Source organism: Bufo gargarizans, chromosome 2 (assembly GCF_014858855.1).
Source record: "Bufo gargarizans isolate SCDJY-AF-19 chromosome 2, ASM1485885v1, whole genome shotgun sequence".
Lineage (NCBI taxonomy): Eukaryota > Metazoa > Chordata > Amphibia > Anura > Bufonidae > Bufo > Bufo gargarizans.
Genome location: NC_058081.1, coordinates 177,820,849 through 177,832,552, shown reverse-complemented (window position 1 = coordinate 177,832,552; position 11,704 = coordinate 177,820,849). Strand labels below are relative to the sequence as shown.

Below are 11,704 nucleotides of genomic sequence, written 5' to 3'. Positions count from 1 at the left end.
AAGATGGCAGCTTTCATGCAGTATTATCATGCTTCTTGGAAAAGGATGATGCAGTGCGGGTGAATTGAAGTAGAGATTAGGAGATATGTTCCAGCTATTGAAAACGTTAGATGTGAACAGTAAAGTGAACCCACAGTTAAGCCACAAAAGGCATGTCCAAAAAATAACCTTATAGGGTTTTCCAGAATTCTTACATTGACAGCCCATCCTCCAGAGAGGTGAGCAGTATCCGACAACACCTCCACCAATCAGCTGTTTCTCAGCAGCTCTGGAGCTGGTTACCATCCACACTTGATGGGAGCAGCACTATAACGGACATTGCTGTGAAGTTCACAGATACTGAAAACTGCAGAGGTAGTGGGACTTAAACCTCCTGCTGAACAGATATTAACCTATCCCAAGGATAGCTCATTTAAAAAGCACCGGAAAACCCCTTTAAGAGAATGGAAAGGAAAGGCATGCAGTACTAGAAAGCCATGCAAAGGAAAAATGCAAGCGTATTAAATTCCAGTGATTTAGATGCAGCCTAGTGAACTGCTTCAAATCTCCAATCTAATTTATCATTGACCTTTGTTACTACGAGTACTGGGCAGGCAATGAAATCCGTTTCCAGTACCCCCAGTATGTCAAGGTTTAGACGGAAAGTGTTAAAGAAAGAATACTGGATGCAAGTATGACTGGAAGTAGAACAGACTGGTGCAACAATGTAGTACAGGTACCTTTGCAGGATCTATGTGGACAGGTAAAGATGAAGGCTCTTGGTCTCTGAGCATTATGTGAGCTGCCTCAGTGTTAGGTGATCGCATTGGGCCAGCTTGTGCTTGGTAAGAGCTGTAGGGGGCAGGGTTGGGATCCTCCAATCTGACATTACTTAGGTTTACATTAGGATTTACAGCAGCAGTTGAAGTTGTAGTGTTTGTATCAGACGGCAGAGAAAGGTAAGGGGCAGCAGGTAAGGCATCTGCTTTCTGTGAAGTTTTTAAAATAATTGGTTCACTTTCAAAAGAAAAACAAAACTACAAAATGCAACACACTGTCTTAAGGTAAAGTTCACACTAACGTTTCCCTCTTACACCAGTTACACTGATGCTCCTTATCTTTAGTTTGTTCCATCCAAACACCAACTCTATACAGAGAGTATGCTGCTGTCTCTTCCAGAAGGAGCAAACTGACCGTCTAGTGCAGGCATCCTCAAACTGCGGCCCTCCAGCTGTTGTAAAACTACAACTCCCACAATGCCCTGCTGTAGGCTGATACCTGTAGGCTGTTGGGGGATGCGGGGAGTTGTAGTTTTGCAATATCTGGAGGGCCGCAGTTTGAGGATGCCTGTTCTAGTGCCACCGATAGGTAACTAACCTTTAAGTCTCACCCATGGAAACATGACTAGAGTGAGTGTGGGCCTCATTTATCAAAACTGCTTAATAGTAAAACGGTCTTGGTTGCCTGTAGTAAGCAATCAGAGCTTGAATTCCATATTTTCAGAGCCCTTTAGGAATTGAAATAGGAGCTCCGATTGGTTGCTATGGGCAACTAAGACAGTTTTCATATTATGTAGTTTTGATAAATAGGGCCCTGTGTTTTTCCTCCTGGAGGACAGCTAATTTACCTACTTCTTATCCCATTGCCTCTAAGACTACCCAGATCAGCTGGATCTCCATAAGAAGAACCAGCACCCTCCAGTGCAATACAAAAACTAATATTCTTAAGGTATGTAAAAGGTGGTTAGTGTTATGGAAATAAAGCCGCAGGGAATTTTAATTCTCCAGGCTGCTTGTGTGGTGCCAGAATACAAACTCAGATTATTAAACCTGCCATCTTAAGTGATCTGTGTTCTGCTGTTCACTACAGGGCCCCCTGTCACATGCCAAGTCCGCACACAGGTAGCATGAGCATTCCCACAATGTCATGCGACCACTGCACCTGACAGACTCTGCATGTTGACCAGCACCCACAATGCTTGCATGCGGGCAAATTTATTAACCCTACACTGGTAAGTAGCCAACCTGTGGGATTTGGAATATGACCGGTGACCATGTTTAAATTTAAAGGGAATCTGTCAGCAGTTTTCTGCTGCTAGGTTCTAACATCTCCAGCGCATGGCAATGAGTCCCCATATTCATGAGCTCCTGGCTCTCCCCGCCCACCTGCCTCTGATTGACAGTTTTTTTTCCATAGGAATCAGCAGTAGGGGGCGGGGAGAGCCAGGAGCTCATGAATATGGAGGCTTGTTGAGCATAGGCTGGAGCTGTTTAGCACAAGTTTTTAGCAAAATGGCAATCAAAGAAAGTGACCCATCATTTTGCCAAGGAGACCCGTCACTAGTAGAGATGAGCGAACTTCTGTTTTAAGTTCGGCGTCTAAAGTTCGGGTTTGGATTAGCGGAGAATCCCGATCTGGAACCGGATATGGATTCCGACTTCCGTTGTGGTCCGTGGTAGCGGAATCAATAATCGGCCATTATTGATTCCGCTACCACGGACCACAACGGAAGTCGGAATCCATATCCGGTTCCAGATCGGGATTCTCCGCTAATCCAAACCCGAACTTTAGACGCCGAACTTAAAACAGAGGTTCGCTCATCTCTAGTCACTAGTTTATGTTGCCCTTAGGCCTCATGCACATGGCCGTGCCGTTTTTTGCAGTCCGCAAACCGCGGATCCGCAAAAAACGGAAGCCGCCCATGTTGCCTTCCGCAATTTGCGGAACGGAAGCCGGCAATATAAATGCCTATTCTTGTCCGCAAAGTGTGGAAAATAGGACATGATATAGATATAGATATATATAGATAGATAGATAGATAGATATATATATATATATTTTAACAGGGAGGCGGACTAAAGAACCAAAACCATTTAAAAGAACATAAAGAACAACTAGTTAAAGATCAAATTACAGAATGTACACAACATACTATCAAATTATTAAAAATACATTCCTTTGACTTGTCATCAGGTTTAAAAGTGGGACAGCTAGTTCAAATGTAATAGTAATTTACTAAGAGTAAACTAGTGAGGATAGACTGTGCTTAGCTGAGGGCTTCAGCCCCCTCTTTTTAGTGATCGGTAGGGGTCGGCACCTCACTCTCCACCAATAAAAACATTTTACATGTCACTATGACAGCTTTTCCCGGCCACCTAACATTAATATACTGTTGATAATTTAAATACTTAATGCAAATACTGGGAAGAAAAAAAAAATATATTAAAAATCATTAACTCCTCAACATTTTTATGGAAACAGCCCTGTAAGAACTCTGAAAAGTGTTTGGGAAACCCAAATTGGGGGGGGGGAGGTCAAAAAGATCAGAAATTTTTTAGAAAAAAAAAATAAATTGAAGTGGACATGCATAAAGTGTTCAATGAGACTTACCTGTTGTGAAGGTACATTTTTATATCCTGGAGAATCTGTTCTGACAATTGGCTGTGGTGGATAAGATGGGTAAGCTTGGTTTTCCTGATGATGTATCCCTGATGTGTCATCACGTACAGGTTCAGATGAGCGTGTAATGGCAGACTCTGGTGGTGTTCCAGCCTCATCATTGAGGGTCTCATCCAGGTCCTGGTCAGTGTAAGCCCCTCCTTCTGTGTCAGTATCTTCATAATCTGACGTGTGCCTGCTATCAGTGCTATACATTGAGTATTCACTACCTGGTGCTGACAAGTAGGATAGACGGTCGTCATGCAAATCAAGATCATCATCTGTGCCACCTTCTGCCTGCACCGAATGAAGCCAAGTTAGACCAGGTTAGTTATTTGAGCGCTAGAATTTTGCTGGTGAAGTCCAGGATTTTTACTTAGTGCAAACATTATACTGTCTCTCTACCAAATCCTTTAACTAATGTAAATCTTGTATACTAAATAATGTAAATTGCGGAAAGCCATCCTTTCTTTATTCCCGCATGTGGTTTGTGGGACACTGCTGAATTATGATGTTAACAAGGAAAGCTGGCTTACTAATACACAATAGGATGTATTGGTTGTATTGTGCAGGACATCTAAATCAGAGGCAGTTTTAGCAAAGTCATACATTTGCAGCTTCTGTCGAGTGAATTCCAGGCACTGCATTCTAGTGAGTATGCGGAAAACATGGCCACAAACTCATGCACTAAAATATTTAAGAAATGGAAGAAGTCTTACTTTGCCTTCCGAGACCCAAACCAGCTGGTTCTGTTGTTGCTGAACAGCTTCTTTCAATGCTCCGTACCAACCATCATTCATAGAATTTAAATTAATGGTAGCTGGAAGAAACATAGCAATTTACTATTAACTACTAATGGAGGCTTTATTAATGTACAGGAAACTGACACCATGAATGGAAGAGAGCAGATGTGCAACTGAACAAGCAAGGGGTGGCTAAGAAGGCAGTGTCTTTCTACCCTCTCAAAGCATGCTTGGGTGAGCTCCCATGTGTATGGGAGGATCAGGAAAGATAGCCGTCGGATAAATCGGCTAACAGCTATCGCAGGCGTATTACCAACCTTACAGAATGGGCAAGAAAATCTTCTGTTTACTTTTATCATTCATTTCTAGGTCTACCCTCCCTGTTAAAAGGATTGGCTGGTTTCCTATATTGATGACACACCATCAGGATAGGTGATCAATATCAGATTGGGAGGGGTCCGACTCCCAGCACTGCCGACGATCAGCTGTTTGAAAACAATGCAGAGCTTGTGCGAGCACGGCCTCCTCTTACTGTTTACTGTAATTGCAGCTCCTCCAGCCCATTCACTTCAACAAGAAGCAGCAGACTGAGTGTAACTGCATCAAACAGCTGATCTGCGGGGGTGCTGGGAGTCGGACCGCTGCCAACCTGATACTGATGACCCATCATGAGAATAAGGTCATCAATATGTGAAACTGGCCGATGCCTTTAACAGCAAATGATTTGTAAACATGACTGTGAGCTATTAATGTGTGACCAATTAAACAAAAATGGTAAGAAATGTGATAAAGGATGCTCTGTTTGCTTGAAATGATGTCAAAAGATCCCAATTTTTATTTATCATTTTCACTTACTTGTAAAAAGATGATGATTATTTTTGCGTAGTTTATGTGAACGTTCAAAAAGTTTTCTGGCACTTTTGCGAGATTCAGGGCAACACCTCGTTCGCATAGTTTTCACACCCTGTTTGGAGTCAGGGTTAAGGAACACTACTATTGGATACCACTGTGCATAGTTCAGGCGGTCTACAGCATTTGGAGTCACATCAAGAAGTGCATGTTTATCCTAAAGAAACAATATAAATATGAGTGCTGTGAAACATGTTGGCACTATACAAATAAAGGCTATAAAATTATAGAAATCCTTGGACATAAGTAAGCAAAGGCAAAATTGTTTGCAGCCGTGCAAGCCAACAGCCCCAGCCTTGTTATACCTAAAGAACTAAGGGCACACAGAGACATGAAGCAATGTAAAACTGCATCCAATCAATGTCAATGGGGTCACGTTGCAACGTAACCGCCGAAGACATGACTGTCCCAAAAAATCCAACCAATGTTAGATTTGTCGCACATCATATTTCCATCAGACACCACAATTCAAGAAGTGTGCCACTGTGACGTACAATTTGGCTGTTTTTCTACACTCTAAAGTAGTCACACGACAGCAAGTTACAGACAAACTGCACAAATGTTTCTGGTCACACGGATTGTCTGAGCCTTGCTGTTGCACGACACCTGTTTGTAGCCAATAATTTCTTATTGAAAATAATTTTATAGAAGAAGTGAGATACTATAATGATAAATCCAATAAATCAAAAATAAACGAAATAAAAAATTAATAAATTGTGATTACAATTTTGCAATAAATTTGGAGGAAAAGCCATAAATGCCCGATTGTCCCAGAGGTGGGACCTGCAACTATCATTATAAGCTCTTGGTTCTTTCTATGCCAATGACAAGGTGTTCCCGAATCTCCACTCAGTAGTGCACAAGTTGGTCTGCCCCTTCATTTACTTCTATAGAGCTGACAAGCTAGCCTTCTATTCCCCCACACGTAAATGAGCCTTTGCTGCCGTTAAAGGGGCTGTCTCACTTCAGCAAATGGCATTCATCATGTAGAGAAAGTTAATACAAGGCACTTACTAATGTATTGTTTTTATCCATATTGCTTCCTTTGCTGGCTGGATTCCTTTTTCCATCACATTATACACTGCTAGTTTCCATGGTTACAGACCACCCTGCAATCCATAATTTGTGGTCGTGCTTGCACAATATAGGAAAAAGCACTAGTCTATGTGAGCTCCCGCGGTCCCGGCCACCAGAGAGGCTGATGCTTTTTCCTATAGTGTGCAAGCACGATCATCACTGATATATTGCAGGGTGATCGTAACCATGGATACGAGCCGTGTAATAATGTGATGGAAAAATGAATGAAGCCAGGAAAGGAAGCAATATGAACAATCACAATACATTAGTAAGTGCCTTGTATTCACTTTCGCTACAAGATAAATGCAACTTACTGAAGTGACACAACCCCTTTAACCCCGTTTCCAGTTCCCCTGTTGACCTTCCTTGGTACTAACTAATGCACACCGAGAACACCACACAAAAACGGCTGCAGAGATGCTCTGACCCCACTGAACTACTAAATATAACCTGACCCTTGTTAAAGTAGCTTAGAACCTTACGCGTCACCATTTTGCCTATTTTCAATTCACCCATATCTAGAACTGACTATACATTTGCTGACTAGTATATCCCACCCCTCGATAGCTGCCATTGGCATGTGATAATAAATGTTATTATAAATTTCACCTGGATTTAAGATTATGGCTGACAGATGTATAAAGCTATCATTCAATGTATTCCACATGAAGACTCTAATAATTCAATCTCTACATGTCATTGTTTAAAATACTTAACCCAAAGTCTGGCTTCAACTGCCTAATCAGCAAGCATCAATCTTACATGGAACCTAGTCAAACTGTCCGCTATATATAAAAGATGAATGCTACAGCCAATTTCTCAAAACATCTTACTGTATTAATCACTCACCCTGTCAATAATCTGCTTGATTGTATGAAGACGAATGATCCCAGAGCTCCGCTGGTCAGTACCTGCGTCTCTTGGTTCACTTCCTAGGGAGAAAGAGGTCTATTACACAAGCCCACAGTTTTAAAGACAAAATGCCTTCACATCATTAATTTACATGCAGCTCAATACATCTGAAAGATAGAGGCAACTACAATTTATCTGACAGTGCTCATTTAATTTTTTATTTTTTTTTATTTATTTTTTACAGAAAGGTAACAAGACAATTAAGGACTGCCGTTCTCCTGCAAGACGTCTCAGAAGTTTTGTCAATGGTCTATGACAGTGAATCTTTGCAAAGGAAAAAAGTCACATTTTTTTCTTTGCAACGTATTCTTTTCTCCAGGAAAGGGAGTGCAAGTATTGTCAGCTTAAATATGTGCTGTGCAACTTTTGAGCTAAGGAGGACATGTTATCCTTAGTAAGTAATGTTAATATGTTTCATTAAAGGGGTATTCCCCATCTGGGACATTTACAGCACATCCACAAGATATCTAGCATCTCAAGAACGAGGCCCCATTGCACCAAGCAGAGAGTTGGCTGCACATGCACGGTTCTTCTCAATTAACTTCAATAGCACTTCAGAATATAGTCAAGTCAGTGCTAGTGAAGTGAATGGAGAGAACCGAACCTATTAGACATTAAAAATGGGTTGGGAAACCCTTTAAGGCTCCACTAACACTGCCTTATTGACCAACATTTAGAGAGGATTTTTATTTATTTATTTATTTATTTATTGCCACTATTCATTTCAATTCTAATTATCAACGGAGAAAAGTCAATGCCACTCAAAAATGAATGGTTACGAATGAAAGCTACCATCACAAGTCTGCGCACAGCCACATAAATGGTAATTCGTTCTCAAGCCAGCCAGCGATATTGTTCATTAACTCAACAATGATGGTTAGAGTAAACATTGCATAATATCTGCGATTTTTTTCAACAGACTGAGAAAAATGTAAAGACTGGTTTTTATTGCTTGTCAAATACATCAGGTAAATAGCACTTTATTAGCTCTCTTCCAGTCCCTTGTTTCATTGCATCATCCACACTCTTACTTTCTGAACGCTACAGTATGTGCTGTGTGAATCGTAAGTCAGGCTCTCTGTACATACCTATGAGCCTCACACTGATCATCTCAGATTCTAGCATAGGCATGGGTTGCGTGGAACAACGGGGGACTAGAAAAAAACTTACTTGCCACCTCGTAGATATCTGGTTCCTCTCTTGCCAATTTCTCTCGTGCAACATCAGCAATAGGACCAAAGATAACAACAGGTCTGAGAAATCCAGCTGTAAAACGTTTATTGAGAAAATTAGCCACTTAAAACCAACGCACAACTCATTCCTCAATAATACATTTTTAATACACCTCAGAGCGGTCTGGAGAGTACATTGCTGACACAAGGACACTTTTTTTCTTAAATCATGAGTTAGTAAAATGCATTGAGAGGACTCCTGAGCTCATGTTCATAATGGAGTGGACTCAAGAAGGAGTCCTCTTAATGCATTTTACTGCTGGTTTGTGGGAGTACAGCGATGGAATACAAGAGAGTCTGAAGAAAAATTACATAATTGTACTCAGCACCCATTATACTGTACACTGCTTACTCTAGTTTGGGGGCTTGTTTTAGAGAAGACAGATTCCTTTTTAAATTTAAAGATACATCTTGTCTGGCAGAGGGGTATAGCCCACCTGGGTGGAGCCAACACTTTTTTGTTTCTAGTGTCAGCCTCCTAGTGGCAGCTGGGCATATACCCATGGTGCTGTGTCCCCCAATGCCATGCACGAGAAATAATAAATAAGAAAAAATACCTTCTCGCAAGACAACTCTTTCATACGCAGGAAACTTGGTCTGAACAGGTTGGGCCGAGAGGTCTTCCCTACTTTTCCTGAGATTTCGCTTGGAACTTCGGAGACCCCGGAAGCGCCAAAAGTCTGCACGATCACCTCCAGCTGTTTTAGGGAGTGTATACTGCACACTTGCAAGCTGTTCAGCTCTATGAAAAGTTATAAAAAAAATAATCAGCACGCACAAAGAAATTTGTTGCAACCTTTATGGAAAAACAAGCTTTGAACCAATCATCTAAAGAACTGATCAGTGCCCACCAGTGCTGTGCCAATAAATGGGAAATGTTTCACCTGTCACAGCAATCACGGGGGGTGAGAGAAGCAAGACCTGTGACCTATTTTATTTTTTTAAAGGGATGTATTGGTGGAGCCCATATCTATCTCTAGAAAAGGTGTCTATGATCGAAACTTTTAAATACATAAAGGGTAAATCAACAAGGTAAAAGAGGAAAGAATATTTAAAAGAAGAAAAACTGCTACAAGAGGACATAGTTTCAAATTAGAGGGGCAAAGGTTTAAAAGTCATATCAGGAAGTATTACTTTACTGAGAGAGTAGTGGATGCATGGAATAGCCTTCCCGCAGAAGTGGTAGCTGCAAATACAGTGGAGGAGTTTAAGCATGCATGGGATAGGCATAAGGCTATCCTTCATATAAGATAGGGCCAGGGGCTATCCATAGTATTCAGTATATTGGGCAGACTAGATGGGCCAAATGGTTCTTATCTGCCGACACATTCTAGGTTTCTATGTTTCTATGTGTCCACCTTGGTTCTCTCTCAAAGCGCCATAGCATTGTATAAAAGGAGCCAAGCATACGTGGCCTGCTCCCCTATCTTAAGAGCAGGACCCTGTCACAAAGCAGCTTGCAATGGGGTTCTGGTCAAGATAGGAGTGCAGGTTGGCTAAATTACACAATAAATCACCATGATAGCACACACTGTAAGTAGAAAAGAAAGAAGAAGAAAAGAAAGTTTGAGTGGCACACAAACTAGGCATCAACTAGAGGCGTATATACCAACTTTTACCTGTTCTTATTTGGGATAATTCCTCTTTCCACTTCCTTATGATTTCTACCTATTCGAATTGCCAGCCACGATCCTAGCTTCCCATTGTAAAGAGTATCCACAACTCGAAACACCTCTCCTTTGTTGAAACTCAGGCCATATTGGGATTCCTTCTCATACTCAAAATGGGTTCGGATATAAAAGGAATCGCCAACGTCCGATTCAACAATGCGACGGTAAACTGGAAGAGAAAAAACACAAATGTATTTAAAAAATATATATAAATACTCTGCTTACAAGGTTAGTCTGCTTCCTACCATATTAGCCAGTGCATAAAGAGATCTGACTTGTCCGTTTACTACAGAGACTCTAACTAGATTATGGGTGAACCTTGTGATCATTTTATTGTTAGAAAACCTAGTATTTGTCTAGTTTGCAAAACCCCTCTAAGGTGCCCAGACAGATGGATGATCATCTATTGTATAAGCAGATTTCAGCCCTCTCAGATGTTGAAAAGAAGGATGGAGCATGTCCGATTTTAATATGCATGATCCTTTGTTCCTGCAGGAGGTAAGCTGCCCCCAGGTGTCTGACAGCTGCTAATTTCCCTCTTACCAATGAAAACACATGCATGCTCAACCAAGTAGGCAAGTGTGCATGGGAGTAGCGAGAATTATCTTTTGCCTAAACAAACCATCGCAGGGCTCCAGATGGCGACCAAAATGGTCGTCAATGCGACTTGGAATTGCAAAATGGCGACAAGACTTTGTTGTCTTGTCGCCATTTGAGTCTTGACCCTCTGCTGCTCTGCCTCTTTAAGCTCTGCTCTGTGGGCAGTGGATCGTGTGTACGGGGCTGTAAGGTCAGGATGCTGCTAGGATAATCAAGGTCAGCATGGCGAGAGACTGCACGGAGAGCAGCTTCAGAGAGGTACTGGAGTGCTTCGGGGGTCCTCAGCAAGTACTGGTGGTCAGGCGAACTGTGGGACCGGGTGGAGAGCCGGCATCTGCTGGAGAACTTTCTGCGGGAGCTCTTCCCGGCCAAGCTGGTGAATGGAGATATGTTTAAACAGGGGGCCTCGCAGCATGGAACCCCGAAACATGACAACCACTGCAAGGGGGAGAAACCAGGCCAAGACAGGCTACAGCCTCTCCACAACCGGACTGTTAGCTTCGGACTGGTATTCTTCCTGTGCCGCCCGGAATTGCTGGTACTCCCGGCATCACAGCGCCAGCTGCGGGAAATACTGAGGGATATCCGTAAGCACCTTCCTGCAGGGGGCGCTGTGGTTGGGGTGATTATGCTGCCTGGCAGTAAGGTGAATGGCCAGGAGGCGATAACAGAGGATGGCCCGGTGTGTCCGCTCTCCACTCTCTCTGTCTACCTGGTGACTGCTGAAGTCTGGGCCGCCACACTCACACCGGGACACGAGGAGAGCCGGTGACAGCTCCAGATGGAGGCGTGTGAGGCACTCACTGCAGCAGGTAGGAGAGGACTGTTAGCAGTTGCCCTTGGCAACCAAATGGACCCGTTCATGTTCTCTGAGCTGCAGGCTAACTGGTTGCTATGGGCAACTACCGCACAGAGGATATGATGCCCCAAAATGTTATTGTCTGGTGGAATTGGGTGTGACTGTTTAGGCTGGACACCTGCAGTTTATGGTGAACCTCAGTGGTGATGTGTGCACTGCCAAGTAATATACTGAAACCTGCATACAGCATTATGAAGGTTTTATGATTCTAGAAAAACCCTTAGGGGGTAATTTATCAAACTGGTGTAAAGTAGAACTGGCTGAGTTACCCATAGCAACAAGATT

General features: G+C 42.5%; 1 protein-coding gene across 8 annotated transcripts in view; it reads right to left on the bottom strand.

The window, feature by feature from the left end:
• The window catches only part of TJP1 (tight junction protein 1), a 232,407-nt gene that overhangs the window by 23,202 nt on the left and 197,501 nt on the right, over positions 1 to 11,704 (bottom strand). For all 8 annotated transcript variants that reach the window (XM_044279722.1, XM_044279723.1, XM_044279725.1 and 5 more), the window contains 8 exons: positions 9,910 to 10,129; positions 8,848 to 9,032; positions 8,229 to 8,324; positions 6,996 to 7,078; positions 5,016 to 5,226; positions 4,137 to 4,237; positions 3,370 to 3,714; positions 720 to 968 (listed from right to left, as the gene is read on the bottom strand). In XM_044279722.1, the coding sequence (XP_044135657.1) occupies positions 720 to 968; positions 3,370 to 3,714; positions 4,137 to 4,237; positions 5,016 to 5,226; positions 6,996 to 7,078; positions 8,229 to 8,324; positions 8,848 to 9,032; positions 9,910 to 10,129 (1,490 nt within the window). The remainder of the gene's footprint in view (positions 1 to 719; positions 969 to 3,369; positions 3,715 to 4,136; positions 4,238 to 5,015; positions 5,227 to 6,995; positions 7,079 to 8,228; positions 8,325 to 8,847; positions 9,033 to 9,909; positions 10,130 to 11,704) is intronic.